Source organism: Dendropsophus ebraccatus, chromosome 8 (genome assembly GCF_027789765.1).
Source record: "Dendropsophus ebraccatus isolate aDenEbr1 chromosome 8, aDenEbr1.pat, whole genome shotgun sequence".
Taxonomy (NCBI): Eukaryota; Metazoa; Chordata; class Amphibia; order Anura; family Hylidae; genus Dendropsophus; species Dendropsophus ebraccatus.
The window spans coordinates 119077843-119103064 of NC_091461.1; the positions used below are offsets into that span (position 1 = coordinate 119077843).

At 42.9% G+C, this 25222-nt stretch overlaps 1 protein-coding gene across 1 annotated transcript in view; it reads right to left on the reverse strand.

Annotated features, from left to right (window-relative positions):
* Positions 1 to 25222, reverse strand: part of TRABD2B (TraB domain containing 2B) — a 192080-nt gene that overhangs the window by 112421 nt on the left and 54437 nt on the right. Inside the window, exon 3 of the mRNA XM_069979484.1 lies at positions 5458 to 5604. Within this exon, the coding sequence (XP_069835585.1) occupies positions 5458 to 5604 (147 nt within the window). The remainder of the gene's footprint in view (positions 1 to 5457; positions 5605 to 25222) is intronic.

Here is a 25222-nt window from a genome sequence, read left to right on the forward strand (position 1 = left end):
AAACATTTATTTCCATAGGGCCCATCCGTAGTGTCTTTGGAAATCAGTTAGCCATTGATTCCCATACACACCACGGATGAACAGACTACATCCAAGTGTGCAAGGAAGACTAATTACGGCCGCTCTACGTTATTAATTGACATGCTTTTTGCATGGCCGCACCGAACAACGGCCGTTGACGGTGCGGCGTGTGCTCGGAACAGGCGGCATTGCACTGATTTCAATGAAATGCCGCCCAGGCTGAAAAAATGCCTGTTGTCTTCATTGAAAACAGGGGCCAATCTTTTCTAAAAAATAAGAGAAACAGATCGCTGATCTCAGGAAAACCAGCCAAACGACAACACTGCCGGCTGCCAGTGAAAGCGCTCAAAGCTGTGAAGTCCTAGGTGCATTGCATGAATTGCATGAACATGAATACGCAAAAGAAGAGCCCGTAAAGCCTCATCAAAGAGTCTCAAAACACAGGACTAGCAAGATATCCCTCCGGGAAGGACCCAGCTGAGGGGTGGCTCCTGTAAGGAAACCACCAAAACCACCATATTAAGTGGCCCTATAAGTCAATGTAATGACAAGGGAAAAACCAAGGCCAGGTAACCATCCACATCTGTTTCGGGGTGTTGCCCCTCATCAGTGTGGAGCAGGATTCTGGCTAGGTGGAAGCAATGCCTAGTAGAGCCATAAGAGAAACAGATCGCTGATCAGGGATCAGGGAGACCAGCCAAACGACAACACTGCCGGCTGCTAGTAAAAGCGCTCAATGCAGTGAAGTCCTAGGTGCATTGCCCACTGGGAAACATAAATATGCAAAAGAAGAGCATGTGGAGCCTCATTAAAGAGTCTTGAACCACAGGACTAGCCAGATATTCCTCCAGGATGTACTATTTTTCTAAAAAATTGTACATTGCATGAACATGGCCTTACGATAAGATCTAGGCACTAACACGTAAGTAAATCTGCCCAGTGTCTGGTTTAGAAAACAAGTTCAATTTCTCCATCAAAAAGCAAATGAGCATTTCTTCCTTCACCAGGAGCATAAGTCAAGCCTAAAACAACCGTAAAAAGAGTAAGAATAAGATCCTAACTGTGTCCTGTGTTTTAGGGAAAAACCTTATTGGACTATTATAGAAATCCTGCAGAATGTGATGACTTACAGGAGAATAATAGCCCCGGTTATGAGAATGTTACACCCTAAACCTGCCCTGGTCTCACCCACACAGGGTCAAAACGTCTTCTCTTCTACAGAACAAGATGGTGATATATCCATGTGTACCATACTCTACAAGACTCGGGAAGAAAAGGCATAATAAAGAACTGATTAGAAAAGGAATGAGTCAACAAATAAGTGAGACGAAAGGTCACTTCAGACTGTCAGTCAACCACAGGCCGGCCATTTATCACAATGTCAGCTATTGGCTTTAGGCTACTACTAACCAGGGGTCACCGGCCACAAGCAGGAAGTTGATGGAGTGAATAAGACATGGAAGTCTATTTCCAAATGTTCTGGCCAGTTTATGTTATATGGAAACTTAGCTGTTTCTTGGGTTTGTTATCCTTTAATCATGTTACTTAAAGGGGATCTCTGATCATTCAGCATTTAAAGCACATAATAAACCTAATGCAAAGCAGGTATGTCAGGGTTTGGGTACAAAAAGAGATGTGTGGATGGTGGTGGTGTCCAACAATATAAGTTCTGTACTAACAGATGACTTTAGTGAGAAAAGTGATGTCTCTGGACCCGGGGGCCAGATTGTCGGTATGCGGCCAACAGCGCTGGAATTGGGGAGGTGAGATCATGTCATTTCTTTAATCCTCCCCTTCCCTGGCACTTGTGGAAAAAAAAGAGGTCTGCCTGGACTTCTCCTTTAAATGCAACTTTTTAAAACTTTCCAAAATTTTTGTGTACGTCAACTCCTCTTAATAAGTAGTGTACAAACCACAAATTCTTCTACATTTTGTGATTATATGATCATTTTGTTTAATAAGGTAGCGCTAATGTCAGGAGTAGTAGTAGTTTTTCAAAAGCCGTAGAGCCCCAATGGGAATGGCCATATGAACTTGGGATAGCTGTGTAATATGTAGCTAGATGGTGGATTGAATGGACATCCCCTTTAAGGCTCCTTGACATTGGGTAATGTGCAGTAAGCCGCCGAGTGGCGAATGACTCGGAGGGCTTAAGCAGTGAGAGTTTGTTAGTGCAGCGACTTATTTCCTTAATCATTAGACTACCGGGCAATGCGCTGGGCTTCCCTTTGAATATAAACCAAGAATTGCTCTTAAGCCTTTAGTTATGATAAGAGGACTTATGTGCAAAGACTTGGGAAGTCCATATAATTGGGCTTTGTTGCTGCACATTCCTTCCAAATCTTTACAGCCAAATCATCAAGCCTGGCGCTCATGAGAGCCAACCGGAGGGACAGAGCCGTAATCCCATTATTTCCCTGGGCAAATGAGAGCCACGTGTGGAGCAACTGTGCTAGAAGGGCACGGAGGGGGAAGGTAGAGCCAGCCGTGAGCAGAGGTTATTTCACTCAGCCTGACGCATGATCAACATGGCAGAAGGTGTCACACAAGCCATGGGGTATAGGAAGATGTTTGATCAGCTGCCGAGTTATTTAAAAAAAAAAAAAAAGTGTGAAAAATCTAAATTTGTCAAACGCTAAAAGACTCTCTCTTGCTGTTTTTTGGTTGAGAAAGGTCGGCGGACAACTATTATAGCCGCCATTACTGTTACTGAAGTTGTAATGAGGAGATTTAGGAGATGAGGATTTATCACCGCATAACAAAGTGGATTTGTCATTCAGGCATTAGCAAGGACTTAAAGGGATTGTCCAGGATTAGAAAACATTTTAGATTGAGGCTGAGCTGCGATACTGGATACAAGAGATTGAGAAACAGAGAACTTTTTCCTTTAAGCACGATGTCAAAGAAAACCTCCATCCATGTTCCTTGCCTTTATACAACCACCAATGACACCCCCCCCATAAGGTATTCTGCTGGACTCAACTGTCCATGTCTTAAAGTAGCCATACACATGGGTAGTATTGAGAAGACTTTCCAAACTGTTCAGCAACGTTCTCTGAACCCCAATGCTCGTTATTTCACTCCAGTGGTTGACATGTTGGATGCCTATGGGCTGTATCCATGTTTTTCAGGACTCCTTAGGATGGCATCCAACTTCTCCAAGTGTTGGAAGTCAAATGCTAAGTGCTGGGGTTCAGAGAACGTTGCTAAAATGAACAGTTCGGCAACTCCGCTCAACACTACACATGGGATAGCTGTAGGCAAAACATCAGAGTTAGTTAAGAGTTATCCCTCTTCGTCTCTTCATACACTTCAACGTTCTGCTCAATCAAGTATTTGCATCTTTAGAATACTGAGAAGACGGTAAACTATCAGAGGAGCTTATAAGTTGGTCCAACATACCCGACCGATCCTTCTTCTCCCCCCGAAATCATCAGTCATGATAGAGATGAAAGGACCTCATATACATTAAACAGTTGCCTGGAACCACCAAAATCTGACTTATGTCTAATGTGTATGGGGAGCCTTGGGGATCTGTTCACACCTACCTAAAGGGGTATTCCACTCAATCAAAACTTTTGATATGTTGCTGCCCATGGTGAGACTAACAATTCCTTCCATACTCGTTAGTATCTATTCAGTCTCCTGCCCCCTGTTCTCATTTGCTGCTTTCTGCAAAAAACTGTGTGTGAGCCTTTCTCTTCGTCTCCCCCTCCTCCTCCCTCTCTCCAGAGATGGCTGATGAAAACAAGTCCCTGGAAGGCTGTATCTGTAACTTTGTGGCTTCTTTGTAATTTTGGGAGGGTTAGAGGGGTACTCCGGGCTAGTCTTATTTTTAGGGTATGCTACTGATCACTTACCTCCCCGGTTCCAGAGCCAGGTCCCAGATCCCCCCGCACTTCCGTCCCGCGGCCACTTCCTGGCCTGAGCTGCAGCTTGAGGCATGACGTAGCTCAGCTATTCAGCAGGCTAAGGAGAGTCCGCAGCTCAGACCAGGAAGTGACCACGGGACGGAAGAACGGGGCGGCGCAATCTGGGGAGGTAAAAGCCCAGCGGCCTCTATTTCCACCCCTTCCCCCGCCATACCCTAAAAATAACTCCAGCCCGGAGTACCTCTTTAATCTGATTTCAAGTCGCTGATTACCTGTGATTAAGCCTCCCGGTATTACAAAGATGCAGATAGGGACTTGTTAACATCAGCCATCTCAGAAGGGAGAGGGAGGAGGGGGAGACAGAGAGAAAAGCTCATGTGCAGTTTTTTGTGTCTTCAGCAGAAAGCAGCAGCCCAGAACTGGGGGAAGGAGACTGTATATATAATAATAAGTACAGAATGAATTGTTAGTCTCACCATGGGCAGCAACATATCCAAAGTTATGTTTGAGCGGAATACCACTTTAGGAGGCTTTATCAGCTTGGATTGCGAGAATAGTGGAGGATAAGGCCATGATGGAACCCATTACACATCCACTTGGTTCATTGTCAACTGTTGGTGTCTATTATATGAAGGGCCCACCAGTTATAAATAGGGCAGCAGTGAGCCGAGTCTTTTATTGATAGTCATTCATCTGAATGGCTATGAAAAGAGATAAGCGCAACTGGAACATGCTCGAGTCCAACTGGTTTGGCAACTGAATACCAATGGGTGTAGGAGTAGAATGTGCATATAACTTATGTTCTAACTAATAATATAGTTGAGTACTGTGCGGAGGGAACTGTGGACAATATTTGGGTTTGGTTATGCCCTATGCAGACGTGTCTCCTTACTCCCCTCCACCAGTTGATCTCACCCATGTATTGACATCATTATTAGTGATGAGCGAATAGTGAGATATTCGTACGATATTCGATCGAATATTCGATCCCATTAAAGTCTATGGGAACAAGTATTCGATTATTTAAAAACATCTATTCGACCACTTGGAGGTACAAACTGGGAGCTGGGGGATTTGAACGCTTATCGAATATTTATCGAATATTCGCGGGATATTCGTACGAATATTGAATATTCGAATATCTCACTATTCGATCGAATATCTATTCGATCGAACAATATTCGCTCATCACTAATCATTATCCTTCTCTTGGGAGCCCGGAGACTATTTAGTAGCTACTGCCTCTCATATGCCTTATGCAGACGGTACAGCCCGGCGGTGCATCCCCATCTGAAGTCGATTACTTTTTATTCCACTAAGTCGATTGATCTTGCCCATGTGGTGACATCATTATTTCTCCCCTGGGGGCTCGGAGACCCTTCAGTAGCCACTGTCTAATTTTTGGATTGCTCACTGTAGAAAGAATGTTATCCGTCAGCGCCCAACACAGGAGCGGATGTAGTGATCCCTACCGGAGAATATGTGACTGGCGTTTTATTGACATTCCATAAATTTTCCTAGAAGAAAATCATTTCCCAAACATTCAGTCTCCATGAACACAAACCTGCGAGGAGTCGTGGTTGAAGATGACGGAGTTGAGGTCTCCACAGTTATAATGTTTTATGAGATCCTCAGTCGTGTAGGGGGCTTGGAAGCTTCCTGCCCGTAGACTTTCATGCTGCAGCAATGTCTGGTTTAAAGCAAATAAAACCTGGAAATGAACAATATAAGAACGTTAGCACCTCCGGATCATACACTCAGATGACAGAACATTAAGTAGTTAGAAGAAGAGCTGAGCGCAACTTGAGCATGCTGGAGGCCAAGCGTTCAGCACTGAAATACCGATGGTTGAAGAAGTTAAATGCAGCCCTAGAACGTTCTGGAAAACATGGATACAGCCATAGGCCATAGACTGTATCTGAGTTTTCCGGGACTCCCTAGGGTTGCATTGAAATTTTTTAACCACTGGTATTCAATTGCCGAACGATTGGACTCGAACCTGTTCGAACTGCGCTCATGTCTGGTTAAAAGCTAAGCTACAATATTTAGTGTCCCCCATTAGGGTAATCACCAGGGCAGAAAGAGGGTCTCGCGAAAGCCTTAGGGTGTTATTACACGGGCCGATGAAGGCCCGATAATAACTGTAACTCGTTAACTGGGCCTATTACACGGCCCTATTATCATTTAACAAGGGCTGCATGGATATCGTTACCGATGTCCTTGCAGCCCTTGCTTAACTTTATACATTACCTATCCATGGTTCAGGCTGCAGGGCTCCTCTTGCGGTCTTCTCCCCGAGTCCCGCACGCTCACGGCCAGTGATTGGCTGAGCGGCCTGTCAGCTGAGACAGGCCGCTTTGAAGTTGGAGCGAGTGGGACCTGGGGAGAAGAAGACCGCAAGAGGAGCCTTGCAGCCTGGATAGGTAATATATATCGTCAGTTGCCGGCCACACACCACTCTTACACGTAGCGATGCGCGGTCGGCGCCCAACAATTATGGGTTCAAATCTAAATCAACGATCAGCCGATGATCGTTGTCATCGGCTGATTGTTGTATTTATTACACAGAGCGATAATCGGCCAAATCGCGTTCCATGTAATAGTATTCTTAGGCTGGGTTCACACTATGCTTTTGCAGTCCATTTTTTCCATCTTTAAAAAAAAAAAAAAAAAAAAAACAGATGGAAAAATTGATACATTTGTATGCATCCGTTTTAATCCGCTTTTTCCATTGACTTCCATTATAAAAAAAAAAAAGTATCAAAGCGCATTTTTTTTCACGTACACAAAAATAAGGTCAGCTATGTTTATGTGTACATAAAAAAAAAACATGCGTTTTGATCCTTTTCTTTTATAATGGAAGTCAATGGAAAAACGGCTTAAAACCGATGCACACAAATGCATCAGTTTTTCAGTGTTTTTTTTTTTGCAAAAACGGATTACAAAAGCGCAGTGTGAACCCAGCCTTACCTCCATGATTTATACAGATCATAAAATAACCTGTGAAGTACCTTTGCTGTCATGTAACCTAATACTAAAGTTGGTCGAACCCACCGTGATTAATCAGTAGAGAATATTGGACTTATAAATGACATAGTGTTACTGGGTAGACGTTTACTTTAAGGATCAATGTTTGCAGAATCAACAAGTGGAGAAAATTTCCATCTTTCCACATAACATGGGACATTTTCTCATTAAACGTTAATAAAAAAAAGTAATTTCGGACATGACAACCGTTCCCTGTTTACAATTAGAAAATAAGACTCAATATGTGTTGGTTTCTAAGGACTCCACTTCTTCTGGCCAAGAGGTCATGACCCTAATAAGAGCTCTCGGGTGGGAAGAGCGGCTCTTCTTTTGCGTCGGCACAGCTGGCGTCCTCTGAAATCAGTCACCAAAATTACAATCCACAAATGTTGACTGAATATCATTGAGGGAAAAGAACAAATATGATTTACTCCATAGTAACCATCAGAATGTAGTGATCACTTACTTTGTGTTACTTTATGAAATGGGACGAAGACTGGAGTCTATTTGCTGGACTGCAGCCCATAGTAATGAAGGCTTTGCCTTATAATTTATTACATGTAAGAACTTATATCTGCTTCTGGAAAAGTGTGGTGCCAACCAATATCTGTACAATTACAGTCCCCAAGGAGGTTGTCACCCAGCTGTCCCTGTGTCCATCTTTTCCAGTCAGCCTTAAAGGGCATGTGTCATCAGAAAATGACATATTGTTTATCTATATTATAAAAAATTTCCTAAGATCTTGCAGTTCTCATTCTCACCACTGGGGATAAAATGAATCTGAGACTTCCTGTTGTGTCTGTGGCAATAAGAGTCAACTGCTGTAAAGTGATCTGTACAGCATTGCAGCGTCATGTGACAACAGTAGATAGAGGAGACAATAGTGGAATGACCTCTTTACAGGTCACAGAGCGCGCTCAGTAATGTTGCACATTCATCTCAAGGGGACAGAGTCTGTGTATTGTCATCTATGTCCATGAGTCTTGCTGTAAAGCATGTCACTAAATGCTGTTAAGAACAGACCCGCCCCCATAACAATGTACAAAAAGTAAAGATAACTACCTCCCTGCCTCTGCCTGCCGTGTGCCAGGGTAATAAAACTTCTTTTTCTCCCGTATAAAGGTTTTGCTGGAGCCACGGCCAGTACGGGCTGGGGGCTGCTCAGAAGGTTTATACAGCGCTCCAGGGAACCATATCAGCATAACAATATATATATATATATATATATATATATATATATATATATATATATAAAATATATATATCAGCCCTTTAATAAAGAAAATAGTTTTCAAATCTAAACATCCACTTTAAAGGGGTACTCTGATTATTTTCTCCCCCCCCCAAAAAATAAATAAATAAATAAATACATGGTGTCAGAAAGTTATATAGAATTGTACTAGATTTACTTTTATTAATTAAGTACTTATCAGCTGCCGTGCTGATATTGTTGGCGCTATACAAATTTATATTATTTATTTATTTCAGCTGCTGTATGCCCTGTAGTATGCTCTCTGCTGCCACCACTGTCCATGTCAGGAATTGTCCAGAGCAGGAGAGGTTTTCTATGTGGATTTGCTGCTACTCTGGACAGTTCCTGACATGGACAGAGGTGACAGCAGAGAGCACTGTGTCAGACTGGAAAGAATACACCACTTCCTGCAGGTCATACAGCAGCTGATAAGTACTGGAAGACTGGAGATTTTTTTTAAATGGAAGTATGTTACAAATCTATATCATTTTCTGACACCAGTTGATCTGAAGGGAAAAAAAATTGCCAGAGTACCCCTTTAAGTCCCTCTGAGGTGTAGCCTCTTCATCTTCTTTCATCCTATAACCTACTCTACATACTAGTCAATGGATATTAAATAGCAGGGAAAAATATCAACATTGGAAATATCTAAGGAATGTCCAAGTTTACTGACGAGAAGAATAATATAGCGTGGTCGGCACTTCCACTGGGTGCGGTGCTCGTGGATAGGAGATTGGCAGTCTCCAAACGTAGTCAATAGAAGAAATTCCCGGCACTCGCAAATTCAAATGTAATGATTCTTTATTCCATAATAGGATAGGGTACACACAGGACGCGTTTCGGCTTGCCCGTCCAGCCTTTCACACAGTTGAGCCGAAACGCGTCCTGTGTGTACCCTATTCTATTATGAAATAAAGAATCATTGCATTTGAATTTGCGAGTGCCGGGAATTTCTTCTATTTACTGACGAGAAGAAAACTTGACATAATATGTCAAAAATATTTGTGCCCCTCCCAGGATCCGCAAATGTCTTGACTGAGTCTATGATTGAAGTGTAACTTAAAAGAGTTTTTACTGTTCCTTCTGGAAGACTATGATTGTCAGCCCTACAAATCAACGCTGACCCTTATTCATCTAAAATACATTTCATGTCCCTCAGGAATGTCGGGTATTACTCTCCTACCCAGCTTCCCATGTCCACAAAATTACTTACATTTCCAACTTTGACACCAGGAAAACACACTATCCCTTTGTTCTTTGGAAGAAAAAAAAAAAAAAAGCTGACACCAGTAGACACACAATTATGTTAAAATGGATGTGAAATTTTTCCGAGGTGCAGAGGTCTATGGATGATGGAACAAGTGCATTTATTGTAACCGATCTCGCACTCTCTGGGCATGTTACATGTCCGAACAAATAAAGAATTGATTTTTGAAATAAAAATTATAGATGGTATATAAAAAGTATAAAAAATATACAAAAACATTTTGGGAGATACTTAAAGGGAACCTGTCGCCCCCCGAGCGGGGGTGAAGGCCACCCGACCCCCCGCTAGAGCTCTGGATACTTACCCCATCTCGCCAAGTCCCGTTCCTGGAGCTGGTCCCGGGACAGAGATATCCCCGTCTAAAACCCAACGCGCGCTGCTTAGATGAGTCCGACGCCCATAGAGAATGAATGGAGCCGTCATTCTCTATGAGCGTTGGACTCACCTCAGCAGCGCGCGCACACGGCTTTAGACAGGGATATCTCCGTCCCGGGACCAGCTCCAGGAACGGGACTTGGCGAGATGGGGTAAGTATCCGGGGCTCTAGTGGGGGGTCAGGCGGCCTTCACCCCGGCACGGGGGGTGACAGGTTCCCTTTAAAACAATATTGTGGATAGAGGTTTATGGGTCCATACTATAACTATGCTTCTAATAATCAAGGCCACCAACAAAAAGTTTTATGACCAGCAGCTGCTATGGTACCTTTTTGCAGCCCCCATCATACATAAACCCAACCTACCATTGGGTCTTGGGTCACGGTGTCTTGGGTGCTCAGGTCACCTCACTTCCCATTCCCCAACCCCTACAGCTCTCATGGTAACCCCTCAATAGACTAAGACCCGCTGCAGATGGGGTAAGAGGGTCCTGCGGGTCAAAGTCTATTGAGGGGTCCCCATGAGAGCTGCGTGGGTTGGGGGATGGGAAGTGAGGTGGCCCTGAGAAAGTGATTTAGGGTTAGGCGTTAGGGGAGCACCCGACACGTGTGGAGTACTGTCCTGAAGGTTGGGTTCATGTACGATGGGGGCCACAGAGAGGTGCCATAGCAGATGGCGGTCATGAAACTTTTCCTTGGTGGCCTTGATTGGAGTCCAATGCAGAAAACCCTGTGCAGTTACTATGGAGAAGTTGTCGACTTATGCTTCTAATAAGCGTGTTCCTTATTATGGAGGTATTCACATTTCTTAGAGGGGAGAGGCTATGTCATCAAAGTCACCATGTGGCAGGTTAGGGAGTGTGTGCTTTAGGGATTGTGTGTGTTTGTTGTGCTGTGTACATCAGTCTTTGGTGCCCATACATCTTCCATAGGTGACTTGTAGATGTTTGGTTGTTTGACAGTGATCATTCCCCTCCTTCTACACACATGAACACTCAAGAAGGCGAAATGTTCACATGTTCCCTATAGGGGGGGGGGGGGGAAGCTGCTGCCGGACTGACCTGGTGCAGACTTATCCCTCTTGGAACAAAGTAGTTGAGAAGCAAAAAATCCACCACGTTCGATCCCTATCTGCACCTAAGTCATCTATCAGTGGAAAGGTTCCCAAACGGTTGACCAACCCACCCTTAGCAATACAAAACATTATAAGCATTATTTATTGAATTATTATTATTATTATTATTATTATTATTATTATTATTATTATGAGCATATTCGCTAATCAGATTTTTACAGATTTTTTTCACTCTCTAGTGCTATGGATTTTCACAAGGTTTTGGACATGAATCAGGCCCACAGGTTAGTGTTAATCCCCACCCTGGCATCCCAGCGCATTTCACATGCAGAATATGGAGAAGTTATGTGAGGTGTCACTTACTGATGCATACTTAAAAAATGTCACAGTGTTAACTACAGAGGGTCTTCCCATTGAAGACAATATGCAAAAAAGAGCCCGTGGAGCCTCATTTAAGAAGACATTTCAACTCCTACACGTTGTCCTTACACGTACTTCAGTGTAAAAAATAAGAAAAAGAATTAAAAAAAAAATTGTAAATGGTTAGTTAGTTTTATAATTTACTTAATCAAACTAATTGAAAATACCTTTGCTTCCATTATTAAGAATGTTTACATTGCTTGTACATTACAGTACATTACATTGTGTTACATTACATTGTGTTACATTACATTGTGTTACATTACATTGCTTGTACATCACATTACATTACATTAACTTCTATACTATCTTATATTTTAAGTATTATAAAAGATCTGAAAACCATAAAAAAAAAAAATCTTTCAAATTTAAAAATATTTGGAATCGTATTGCTAAAAATAAATGAATGAACTAAAAAAAAAAACTATACTGGAACATCCACAGATTCCTCGGATAAATATAAATATAGGGCTGTCTAAATGGTCCAGGTTGCTCGTGCAACAAATTGCCTCATTAGCATAGGAGATAAACTACTAATATCTTGGAAACGGCGCCAAAGATGAAGGCAAGAAACGTACCTTCACCCTGAGCACCCTGTGCGCTATAGGGACATATCAGAAGCTTAGATGCTTCCAACCTACTGATAGTTTCCCTTTAAATTATGACTTAACAAGAATAACCTCGATTTTTTTTTTTGTTTTTTTGTTTTTTTAATTTGTTTCTATTTTGATTGGAATCCTGATCCCAATTTAATTTCCTTTTATTGTTTGTACATCATTACAGGGGCAGCCATCTTGTCTGAAGTATTTGAACAACATTTAGAGATACGCTTTACAGCAAGCCCTCTAAGTTCTCTTTCATCCCTAATGTGGCAATCTTAGTGTTAACGTGATGGACAGCCACGCTATCACACAGGAGACACCGGTTCTAGACCCTTCATAGAATTTCCTAGTAGCTTTCTACATCAAAAGTAAAATCCACTTATGAAGTCAGAGTACCTGCAGAAAATGACACCTAATAAATAAAATGCAAGTTATTTACTCAAGGAAATGATGGAAAATTATTACTCAGTCTTTGGAAAATAACATTTTGATTCTCCTGATTTACGATCCCTCCCTGAATGTCTTTCTGAAGCCATTTTTTTTCTTCTTCTCCCGGGTGAAGTACTGTACTGTGGTGAATTAGGTTTTGAAAGGAACCTTTTCAGGAGAAGGGTTTCGACAAACATTAACTGGTGGCGGCCTAATCCATGCTCCAAACAGATTTTGTCGAATGGCCTCTTCAGCCTTCTTTTTGCAGCCATAATTAACATGACCTCCCATTAATCAGGCTCGATAATGGCTATGTGCGCCTGTGTGGGAGGGAAGGGTCATACCTCATTAGCCAGGCCGTGGATTTCCATCGCTGTGCTTGGATTAAGGGATATGGGAGAAATATACAGTACTTGGCTTTCGTGATCAACAAAACCGTATTTTTGGCTCATGGCTTGGAGTGATGGTTCACATTCTACAGGACTACTGACGGGATACCCAGAGGGTGGAGGGAACAAGAAACAGCAGGTAGATAGCTCCCGAGCTTACTGCACTCTCCATCCAGTTACGATAGACAGAATTTATTATAAGTTTATTTATAATCACCTAAATGACAAAAGTACCCTCCCCCCAACCCTTGGAAGCATTGGATAGAAAGATTCAATCCATGATCTGTTCTGGGGTCCGTTTGGCCGCTTATGGGGTTATCTTCTTTAAAAAAAAAAAGTCCAGTGGCGCAGAGTCAAAGAGGTGGGGAAATTCTTCTATCTAACAGTACAAGTAGTCTAAGGTGGAAGGTGTGTGGGGGGGGGAACAGGTTTCCTTTAAGGCCTCTATAGTTAATTGTCTGATGTCTACGGGGGTTTCCCAATCAACTGTTTGATTGTCTTCCAAGTTGTCTTCCAAGCCAACATTATAATGTTTACAGAGACCTCCATACACAGGATAAAACAGCCAGCCGCACCCAACCATTTTGGTGGGACCACACATCTGTCTGATGTGTATAGGGTCTCCAGACCAATTGTCTGATGTCCTCCTGGGTCCTCCCAGCCAACTGTCTAATGTGTATGGAAGTCTCCTGGTCAACTATGTGTGCAAGGGTCTCCAAATTCTCCACTGACTTTAAACTTGGGGGAGAGAAGAGTCCAGAATATTGTTCTTGGTCCCCTATTGGCTGCTGTGGGAGGAACGTGAGAGCGTGAGGAGTTCTTGGCAGAACCAAGTGTCAATGTGTATGGAGAGATTGGAAGAGATAGCTGTTGGGCGAACCACCGTTTGGCAGAAAGCTCTAAAGCATGTATGGGTGTAGTAAAACCTTGGTAATTTTTTTAGTAAAATTCCTGACCTGAGAATTCCCAAATTGTTGAGTATTCTGGATTTTTGGCATTGAAAAGTACAATTCATAAAGCAGATATGTAAAGATGGAGAGGACTTCACGAATACAGCCAGTGTTACTGTCAGATATTAGACCTTATTCTTTGGTGCTAATAGTGAGAAGTCCTGTTGAAGCTTCGTCCCACATGATACAGTCACTCTAGTATTCCTCTCCATCTTCGTGTCTTTCCTAATGAGGTCAGACAGACTGTTCATAAGAAGGAAGAACAGTTTGGAATAACTCGCTATTAATAAGTCGTGTTACGCTTGCTTCTATTTTAATCAAAGCCTTGGCCGCGGCACAAATAATCCAGTCATATATGTTTAGTTTGCAGAAAATAATTGTTTGTTTTATGTCGGGGAAAGACACGCAGGCTGCGCTGGTGGGGAATGTTCTGGGTTCTGGCAATGGAATCATGCATATGCTATTATTGTCACGCTGCATTATGCCGATTCCCCCGGGAGCAGACAGTTTTGCTGCGGAAAACAACTTCTTACTAGATGTTACATCACTTTAATAGTTCCCGAGGTTATAATTTTTTTTTTTATTAAGTAACACCCTATAATAACATAAACCCTCTGTTAGTTCTTAGGCTTCTCCAGAGGGTGGGCCATCAATGAGTTGTGACCGGACAAAAATAGTCAGAAGATTCGGTCACTGGTGGTCCGAGTGCAGAAATTGCTGAATGCTGAATTTAATCAGCAATCAGTTGAACCGGTCAGGATTTGTACCCGTGATGTCGAAGAGGTGGGCAGAGACGAAGAGGCACAGTATTCAGCTGAACTTCTATGCCCCCTTATTTTAGCAGTGAGTGGGCATCTCAGCTCTCAGACCCACACCAGTCAACATCTACATGATACGTCACTATATGTCATAGATATCTTTTAGGTTAAAGGTTTGTTTTTTTTCCAGGAAAAAACTATTATTAGCCTATCCACAGAATAGGTGGGTAGGCAAGGTTCCGAACTTGACACAGTCAATTGTCACAACACTCCACTAATACCAGGACCGGAAGCAGTTGGCTCCATACCCTTACTAGTGGCGGGGCCTGGGTACTGTGGTGCCACCACTAGGGAACACAAGGTAACTGCTTCTAGCCCTGTGATGAACACTTGACCATCAAGGGTGCCAGCACCCTACTGATCAATTACTGATCTATCCTGTCTAGGCTGTGAATATGGAAACTATTTAATTTCACATAGGCAAAAAAAAGTGTCAAGCACCGGGAAGAGTGGTGGGAACAGCCTGAAAGCCGTCATTAACTTTAATGGGAGATTCAGCACTGAAAATCTTTTTTTTTCTTATTCAAAGATTTTATTGAGGAATATAAGAAGGGATACAAAAAAGAAGGGTGGTATAACATACAGAAATATGCAGTACAAGGTGAGGTGACCTCTAATCCAGCAGTCCATATGCAAGTGGCAGACCGCCTCCAGTGGCGGAGCTTTCCCTAGATCATCAAGCTGGGCGAAGCATGATTCTTTAGATATTACTCCAGTAACGCTCTGAACATTCCTTAATATAGAACGGCCTGAAGTTTAGGTTGCAAGACTCAGGACGTCCTCAACACAGGCCACCAATTAGTGGTGGATACAAGTCAATCAGGGTAGCAGAAAAGTGAACCAAAGAGAAAAAAAAAAAAGGGAAAGAGAGAAGAGAAGGGAGAAGAAAGGGCCAGCACAGCCTCAGGTAAGGAGAAGAGGGGGGACCTGGTATGGATGACGAAGGAGAAGAAGGTACAGGGGTCCTAACAGCAGTCTAATGCGTATGTCCACAGTACCAAAAACTAAGAGATAGCGTGCGTGCGGTAGGTAGGGGTGCCCATAAACATCATCCACTGAGACCACAAGGCAGTGGCGGAAGGAGGAGCATGAATATGGTCAGCCCTTAGCTCTTCCATTCGCTGAATGTGTTGAATTTCTGCAAACCACTCAGTTATGGAAGGCGGTATTTCTGACTTCCATTTCCTTGGGATGATTGTCCTTGCCGCTAATAGAAGGAACCTGACAATACTTTTCTTGCATTGTGACAAAGTACCAGGAAGCATAGATAGCAATACTGTTGATGGTCGATTGGTCAGAGTCACCCCCGAGATTTGTTGCGTCAGCGTCACAACCGTCCGCCAAAAATCTTGTAATTTGGGGCAGCCCCACTAGATGTGGACCATTGTTCCCTGAGCCTGCCCACATCTCCAGCACAGCGCAGACACTGCGGGGTATATTTAATGTAGGAAGCTCAGAACCCGATACCATCTCGACATTACTTTATAATTGGTTTCCTGTGCCTTACTAGCCACCGAGGACTTATGACATAAGAAAAAGGCTTTATCCCAGTCCGCCAAAGTGAATGATTGGTCCAATTCTCTTTCCCAGCCAACCTGGTACAGCAGTTTCCCACCAGGCATGGGTGGGAGCCTCCGTAGCTACACACCACTCCTCAAACGGCGTCAACTGTCTATGCAGTTTGAGAGTTCTCGCTGAAGCGGTATAATAATGCTGCAGCTGCAGATACTGCCAATGATATTGTTGTCAGCGGGCCGGCCCCGGAATCAGTGACTCATAGGGCAGGAGCGCTGAAGCTGTAGTCGCCTGTTGAAAGAGAAATCTGCACTCCATTGGCTGCTGCAGGAACTCTGTACCAAGCTGGCCCGGTGGGAAGTCAGGATTATTGTTAATCGGCGTCAGGGGTCCGTCTGGAGTAAATAGGATGGGCTGTATGCGGTGCCTTCTAAGGATAGTCATGGTGGTGCGTGCCTGATAAGAGCGCCCGTCCACGCTCCCTGACGTACCCAGAGTATCGTCGGGAGAGCAAATCGGGAGATGAGAGCTTCCAATTTAACCCACAGTTTGGCTGAGGTGTGGTGGAACCCGTCGAGTATGCGGGTACCAACTGCCGCCACGTAGTATTTGTATAGGTCTGGCAGCGCAAGTCCGCCCTGCTCCTTAGCCAAAGTTAGTGTAGTTCTCGCAATCCTAGAGCGAGCTTCTCATCCATATAAATCGGGTAAACAGCTTTGTAATGTCAGTAAAGAAGACTCTCCAGCACTGAAAATCTTATTTGTGGTGCACTTTATCTGCTCCTATTGAATTCAATGGCAGCAGGGTTTTTAGCAGTAGGACCGCACTATTGTTTGTTATCATTACATGAATGTACACTTTGGGGCATATAGATCATTCTTTTTGTACCATTATATTGGGGGAAAAAATGAAATCCGATTGCTTTAATTACCAGACGAAGAGTATACACTTTATACACTCTGACATGTCATTTTTGTCGCTATTCATTGAATAGCAGCCACACGAAGTTGACTGTGCAGACATTGTAAAGTGCGTCTCCGGCCGGACCTTACATTGTCTGCAATGGCTAATTAGAACATGAGCACAATCAGGTGCCTTCATTCCAAATCCAAAGAAGTGATGTGTTGGGGTGAAGTACACAGAAAGTGGCCGTTCTATGACACGGCCGTGTCACAGAACGGCTGCTGTGTTACAAAGTGTGGCCTAAATGTGGTATTGCAACTTATTTTCTTTCAGTTTAAAGGATATGATCGACAACACAAGACCTAGCCGAGGGACAGATGGGGCGCTGTTTTTGGAAGAATCCAGCCATGTTATGGCAATGCTGAACAAATTCTGCTTTTCTAGGTCTGTAGATTTAGATTTAGTTTGGCGGATAGTTTATCTTAAATTGTAAGACTGGAGATGAAGAGCAAATAAAAAGTCTGGGTGATTGATGATGCCCTCGGATTGTGTTTGTGTTTACGAGACTCGTTTCCAGCTACTAAGTGACTTGGAATGCGCCATCTCCGCGGGCCCAGAAGACTTGTCCAATGAGATATTAGTACAAATAGTCAAGGAATAAATAACCTAAGTTTCATCAAATAGAACATTTTCCGCTTCCCTGGAAATGTTCTGTTTATGTGTTTGGTCAATAAAAAAACAACGAAAAATTCCTTCGCGTTAATTCGCTGACAGTGTTTGCAAAACGTGATCTGATGTGAAGCAGATTTGTAGGTCCAGGTCTCCAGGAAGAGGACAATTCTGAGCCGGGATACAGTTTCGACTGTGTGCACCCATTCTGACCAGGGGCTGCGTGTCACAGTTTACCCCTTGCTATATTTAGGCGAGCGGAGGGTTCATCTGTTGACTCTAAATATCATTAGCGCTGAGTCGGGTAAGGAATGCACGAGCCGATTCCTCCGAGGATACAAAAGTACAAAATGTCATGTGAGGGTCGATTATCTCATCTGCAGATTGAAGCATTAGGGCTCCGGCTCTGGACAAACATCAGCTGGTCTGTCACCCACAGCCCCGCTCACAACACAGCGTATATGAAAGAACACCTTGTGGCAGCATTTACACATGAAAAGACCTGGACACCTCCGCAGAACAGGACTATTCACATTGGTCTGAAAGGCTTCCAAATCCTCGGTCAGTAAGGACGGTCATCCACAGAACTGGTGTTTTCTTACATGATTTGGCTATAAGTGAATGTTTTTAAATAGTTTTCGGGGAAAATATCCTTAGGATAGTCTACTGATGTGTGATCAGTGGGGGGTCCGAGCCTTGAGGACATGATGGATCAGTAGAACAGGGCTGAGCTGAGCACCAGGCATAGCTCCAAGCCACTATGCTGCTTCTCGTCCACCAGGTGCAAAGGTGGCTCTGAATATTTTTGTCCTACTACTTTTTGTAGCAATTTGTGACCACCTTAAAGCGACTCTGTACCCACAATCTGCACCCCCCCATGTCAATTCTTTCGGCGTATAGCGGAATCGTACCGCCCAGAGAATGGTGTCTATGGAGCCGGTGGAAAGGCGCGGCCGTGAGCGTGTAACGTGTACTAACGATGGAATCCTACAGAATTTATCAGCGCGGATTCCTTAATATGAACCCACCCTAAGAAGGAGTTGTCTTAGTTCCGTATTCCCCAAACTGGGGCTTGTCAGGACGTCTTGCAATGTACCCACGATAGGTTTTTCTTCTATGCTTTCCAATGATTTAATTGAAAATAATTGTAAAATGTTTTTAGATATTTTTTGTGGTCGGAATCATTTACTGGATTTTCCGAGCTCTCCGGCCCGTGCGGTGCCACCAGCTGCGGAGCGATGTGTGTGTGGGCACCATACGTCTCTGTCACAACCTTCACATCGGCGGGCAGGTATTAGATTAATAACAGATGTGTCTACATTACTTCCCTGACCAAACACTATCTGGGTCAGATTCATGGCTTGACTCCATCCACGACTGCTAGCATTGGCTCAGATGATTTCTCTTACAGGTTTCTATGTGTAGTAACATTTCATCATGTCCCAAATCCACTCCGGCCCCGGGTGACGTTACTCCTGGACAAATAATTCTCCTGCAAATTAGATTTCTATAATGACGGCCTGTTAGAAATTGTTGCCCACCTTACACAGTGTATGAATTGGGGAAGACATTCACAGTGCTCAGCATGCACATAGGCCATCCCATCTAGATCATTGCTTACTCGGCTTTTCCTTACTCGTAAGATTTTTTTTTTTCTGTCTGAGGGATTTATCCTGCAGAGCTCCACAGAATTCCTGCCCCAGATTTAGAGCCTGAAATGTTATCTGTCGGCTCACAGAGAAGAGTCAGGATCCATGGAGCGGTCAGCGACAGATGGTAAATATGGGATCTGGCTTCTAATATCAGAGAAAGAGCCGCTGTCCTACACGCGATGATACGTACAAGAGGGATGAGCGGCCCCTGTGTAATAAATGGTAATCCCCTGGAACCTTACACCTACCTGCTGTATACAAAGAAAGGCTCAGTATGTTTTAAAGGGCCGAAACGTTGTATTTTTATACGCATATGGCTTAAATAAAGGATAATATTTTTTGATACTTTAGGACGCTGTCTTCAATTGCAACTTTTTTTTGCTGTATACAAAGTATATGAGAGTCACTATCAACCAGCATTATCTATTTATCTATTTATCTATCTATCTATCTATCTATCTATCTATCTATCTATCTATCTATCTATCATTCTTCGATGATACAATCCTGTTCAGGAGTCAGGGATGCATCAGGCATCACAGTAAATGTTATAGATGGACCGCATGTTGTGGTCACTGACCGACCTGTGAAGATGGGGATAGTCTGGATTAAGAAGTGTTTATTAGAAGCAGAGCTATGCTCCCCGTACCAGACGGGCCCTCGGGGCTCTACTAACTTCTTGTCACCCGTTCTGCCGGTGACCTCTGGCCCTCTGAACTTCCTGTTTCCCCGTCAGTCTCTATGTTGATTTTGATGAGTCCTGATAATCATTATTATAAACAAGTGAACCAAATTTCCTAAACTGAGATTCATTCTGCAAAAAGTTTGGTTCGGTACTAAACCAAACTTTTTGCAAAGTTCGGAAAGCTGGTAGCCACAAAAAATTCTCACTTGTCCCAACTCCCCTGGTGTCGTCCTCCGAGTCTCCTGTGTCTGCAGCCACTACAGCCCCTTCAGCCAATGATTAACTTAGAAAGTGCAGGGCCAAGACCAGTGATTGGCCGAGTTGGCTGTCACTCTCAAGACAAGAGTAAAAGCCTGCTCAGCCTATCACTGGCTGTGGTGCTGTCCCGTGCTGGGATTTTGGCGGCTGCGGGGGACACCGGAAATTGAGAAGAAAGACACAGGTGAAACATGGACAGGTGAGTGTAGTTGAGTAAATTTCTTGGACCGCATTAAAACAGGTAAATGCCTGCAATTGTTGAGCAGTTTTTGTGCAGTTTGCTTAAGGTTTGGTTGAAGCAAAACTTTCCGTTAAAGTTTGGCAAACCTGCCGAACTGAAGTTTGCTCCTCTCTAATCAGTATAAACTTGCTGAGCACACGGAGGTTATTACAATTCCACGCGTCTTACCATAAAACTGCCCCATCTTACTCATCTTTACCACATCTCTTTTTCAAAAGTGCGGTGGTTGATGTAAAAAAAAAAAAAAGTGATACAATTGGATATATAGTAATCAGATATCACTTGGTAATAGAGCTTCAAGTAATGAAAAGTGAGGCCTCTCTGCTGACCACACATATGAAAGAGGACGTCAGGGAACATAAGTATCCAAATTATTGAGTCTGGAGTAGTGTAGAGCGGACTTGCCGATCTGTTTGGATTCTGCAACATTCTCCAAAGCCCAAAGCTTGAAATTTGACTCTCTGCAGCTGGAGAAGTTGGATGGCAACTAGGGTTGCCAGGAAATCATGGATACAGCATCTAACTTCATCCTCCATCCGGAGTCAAATTCCAAACACTCAGGCTCAGAGAACCTGAACACTTCGGCACATTGGCTCAACACTAGTCCGGAAGCCTCTATTCGTATAAGACAGTTGGATCGTCCAACCAAAATCACCAAAAAGCTTTTTAGAAGCCAGTTACATTGGCAGCAGAGGCTCAATTGCCAGTTCCATCAAAGAATAGTGCAGCATAAAGAATTTACAAAACTCAATATAAATGATCTGGATTCATTGTCTGCCAATGTTATCCATTGTATGAAGGATTCTACACATTATAAATGGATACCACAACATAGTTGTAAATAGAGCCTTACATCGCAGGTCATTCATCTAATGCCTACTTTAATTCATGGGTTTGGATAACCTTTTAGACAAAAACAAGACACCCCTAGTATGTAGATGTCCTGACAAGGCTTGACCATAACATCAACTATATGAAGCAGACAATGGGATGGACCATCTACTGGACTTTTTACTTGTATGGAATATTCAGCCCATTGACGATGTGACCTAAATCAAGTTGGCCAAGTCAAAAACTTTTCAAGCTTTTTGGAAAATGTTCTTAAAATATTGAAAATTCAACCAAGTCAGATGATCATGAATCTGGATGGTTGATGATCCAGTAAGAAATACATTTTTATACTCCAATAGCCTTCATTTCTATAATGTTCTATTTGCCCAATGTTTACGTTCGGTAATTGGTTTACACAACTTAATTTTCCAGCACTCGGATCTTCAAGATGAAGTTTTCTTTATTAATTAGGGTGTCTTAACTTATCACCAGCACCTCCAGACCTCTCCACGTTCCATCTATCTTCACTAAACATAGCAGCACACAGCTCATTAGATCTAGTTACATGTGACTGCTGTGGGCTTTGGGCTGTCTAGTGGCAAAAGCCACCACTTACCAAACCGCCGGCATGTAAATTAAAGCCTATTCATCATATCCTCCAGCCCCAAACTAACCTTAAATGAATACCAGCTACTTTATTCCCAAATATTTATTGCTTCTAGACCGGCGTATAAAGAAACCACACACTGAAAAAGAGAGGGAGATCAGTAGTCTGAACAAGCTGTGTTTGTGGAGACGGAGTAGCGTAGATTAACTAAGGTCAGAGAATGACGTCCCCACACCTTCTCCATCAGCAGTTCTATCACGTAAGGGGCAAGGCTGTCACTGCCCGGGAGTGTCTGGCATGCAAGTGGGATTTTAGAAAGCTATAGCTAACATGAAAAGGCAACACAGAGTCCGGAGCGGTAGTTACAGCTGTCAAATTATTATTCTGCTTCATTGAACCAGTTATGGTCTTAAAGGGACACCTTTAAGACCTAAAAATGACAACAAAAAATTACAAAAAGAAAAACATCCACTTGCTTTTTGCTTGTCTGCAAGATCCTCAAAGTGAACATGTCATTTGAATAAAAAAACCTAAAAACTTTGGAATCATCAGGAGAACAAACTAAAAGAAGTCACGTGAGTCATGTGACCAGGGTGGACTCCTAATGTAAGTATTTTAGGCCATCCTGGTTTTATAGACGCAGAACGAGGAGGGTATACATCTCTCTGATCCACTGGGATCTGAACCCTCAAGCTCCGATTGATAAAAAGTTTTGATATGTTCCTAGAACACAAATTTTTCAAAATCTTCTTTAAATTGTTCTTTAAAAAAAAGTCAAAATGTCACCTGCTCCTTTTGATTATCTTCATCTTTGGTTGGAGAAGGCCATAGCATGCAATCACTCGTTTGATACTTAAAAAAGTATCACATGTAAAGCTGAAATGGCCAAAATCAAGTCACTTCAGCCAACCATTATCTCCATGGGCATTGCCAGGTTTAGTCAATTGTAGAGTAACCTAAGCTGTAGAGGAACCTAAGGCCAACATCCCTTGCTGGTTTCTCTGCACTTTTGTCTCTCCATGCCCGCTAAGTGGTCATAAATAGTGTTGAGCAAGCATAAAAAATTCTCCGATAGAAGTCAATCGGGACTCCACTAGTCTATATTTCCCATTTTTTTCCGGTAAAGTTTTTTTTTTCTTTTCACTTAATGCAAAAAATACAAAAACTAACATGGCCGTAATAGGATTTCAACAACTTAAGAAGAGCTTTTTACACATTGAACTGACCACCTTCTGACCCACCAAGATATTAGTGATGCATCATGTGGTGAACCCATAGGCCAGCTCGGATAAAGCCGCCCTTATACCGGCCTTTGATTTCTTATATTTTATCTGAGTTACATGACTTTACCTGCCCTTCTGAGCACAGAAGATAGAAACGTACATAAACTTGTATACCGGCATGCTAAAAGGATGCTTAGGATACAACAGAACGTCCTTTTAGTACGTACGTATTTATATACATAAGATAAAAAATTAACAGCACTGAAAATACAGAAAAGTCATTCTTCCCACCCGAGGACCCCTCTCTATACGGAAAATTTTGGATAGCGCTGAAAAAGTGGCACTCTACAAATTAGGAGCAGCTCCCTTTAATGTCTCCCTGGAGAATACGTTTACTGGATATAAAATATTCACAGTGTGACATCAGCGGAAAGAGAAGGCAGGGGGAAAAGATATGAAGTCTTTGGTGTGAAACGGGAATATTTATCTTACACGGGATATTGGGTTTCATTTTTCAGAACATTTCATTCAGCTTGTAAATATCCGCCGCGCCATTTGTTACATACACTGGTTTTGTTGTAGAAACATAGAATTTGACAGGCGTTCAGCTCGGCCCACCTAGTCTGCTGTACCCCCCACCCTCATTCTATAAAACCTACTTACAATCCGAGCTCCTGCGGTGAGCACCTCTCTCTTTTTTTTAAGTGTTAAATTATAAAATTAAGATGTTTCGATTTGAATTTAACCCATTATCGACCTTGACAATTCAGGATTTTAAACCTGCCGATTTAAAGGAAAAAACCTACAAACACTAAAATAAGCAGGCAGGCGGGGGTAAGGGGGGGGGGGGAGAAAATAATAAACAAGTTAACAGGGTCCCTTTGCTTCCATCTGTCAATTTCCAATATCCAGCTATTGCCAATATGCACAGATTTGTGTATTTCAGTGGAAAGACGGTGGCAGGAAAATCAATGGGGCAATTGTGAGTGAACCTTTTTAAAGTTTGGTTCAGCAGGTTCGCCGAACTTTGAAGCAAAATTTGGGTTTGTCTGAACCGAACCTTAAAAGAACTGCACTAAAACAGCTAAGGCTGGGTTCACACTGCTTTTTTGCTGTCCGTTTACCGCATCCATTCTTACATGTTTTTTTTTAACATACACAAAAACTTAGTCAACAAAGTTTTTGTGTACGCTTAAGAAAGTGCAGCAGTTCAGCAAGTTCGTTCACCAATACTTACCTGTCCGTGCTCCCCCGGTGCTCCACCTCCACTTCCTAGACAAGATTGACAGCCTGCTCAGTCAATCACTGGCCACGATGCTCTGATTGGCTGAGCGGGCTGTCACTCTCATCTCAAAAGTGGAGGCAGCTGCAATCGGTGGGTAACTCCAGAGACCTATAGGGGGACACTGGGGGAGCGTGGACAGGTAAGCATTGGCTCATTTTTCTTTCCCATATAACAGCAGCAGGGTATTAAAATGTGCGGCCGCCATCTTTAACCGGGTTCTTTATAAACTTAGTTTGTAACTAAACAATGTTTTTGCAACGTTTGTAACAAATCTCGGTTCGTGAAGCTCAGTTTGCTGATCTTTAGTATCAATGGAGGAGGCAACATAACATTTTTAGATACATATGATATATGGATGTTACTTCTGTAACAGCTGCACATTTTTATGCTCTTTGTTATGTAACGTTGCGCGTCAGATTATGCAGCCTTCATCCGGAATTCCTTGTAAGGGTGCGTTCATACCTACAGGATCTGCAGCAGATTTGATGCTGTGTTCAGTTATTTAAATGAAATCTGCTGCAGAAAATCAGCTGCAGATCCTGTAGGTGTGAACGCACCATAAAGGTTCATGCTTCTCCTTTAAAGATACGATCCCAGATTTAGCTACAAAAATAAGAATAGAGGGTGTTACCACTGAGCGAGATTGCAGAGATAGGCAGGCGGCAGCTTTGTTTCATTACAGATAGACTTGGCTCAGGCTGAAGACTATAACGGTGCGAGAGTGGTCGGCCCCTGGATTGTGGGAAGGATGTGCACAAATATCCCACTGAGCGAAAATCAGAAAAGGTTTGACTTTAATGGGCTGTTTATGGAGTGACGCTGCGATAAGCACTTGGTATAAGTGTTCAGCACAGGGCA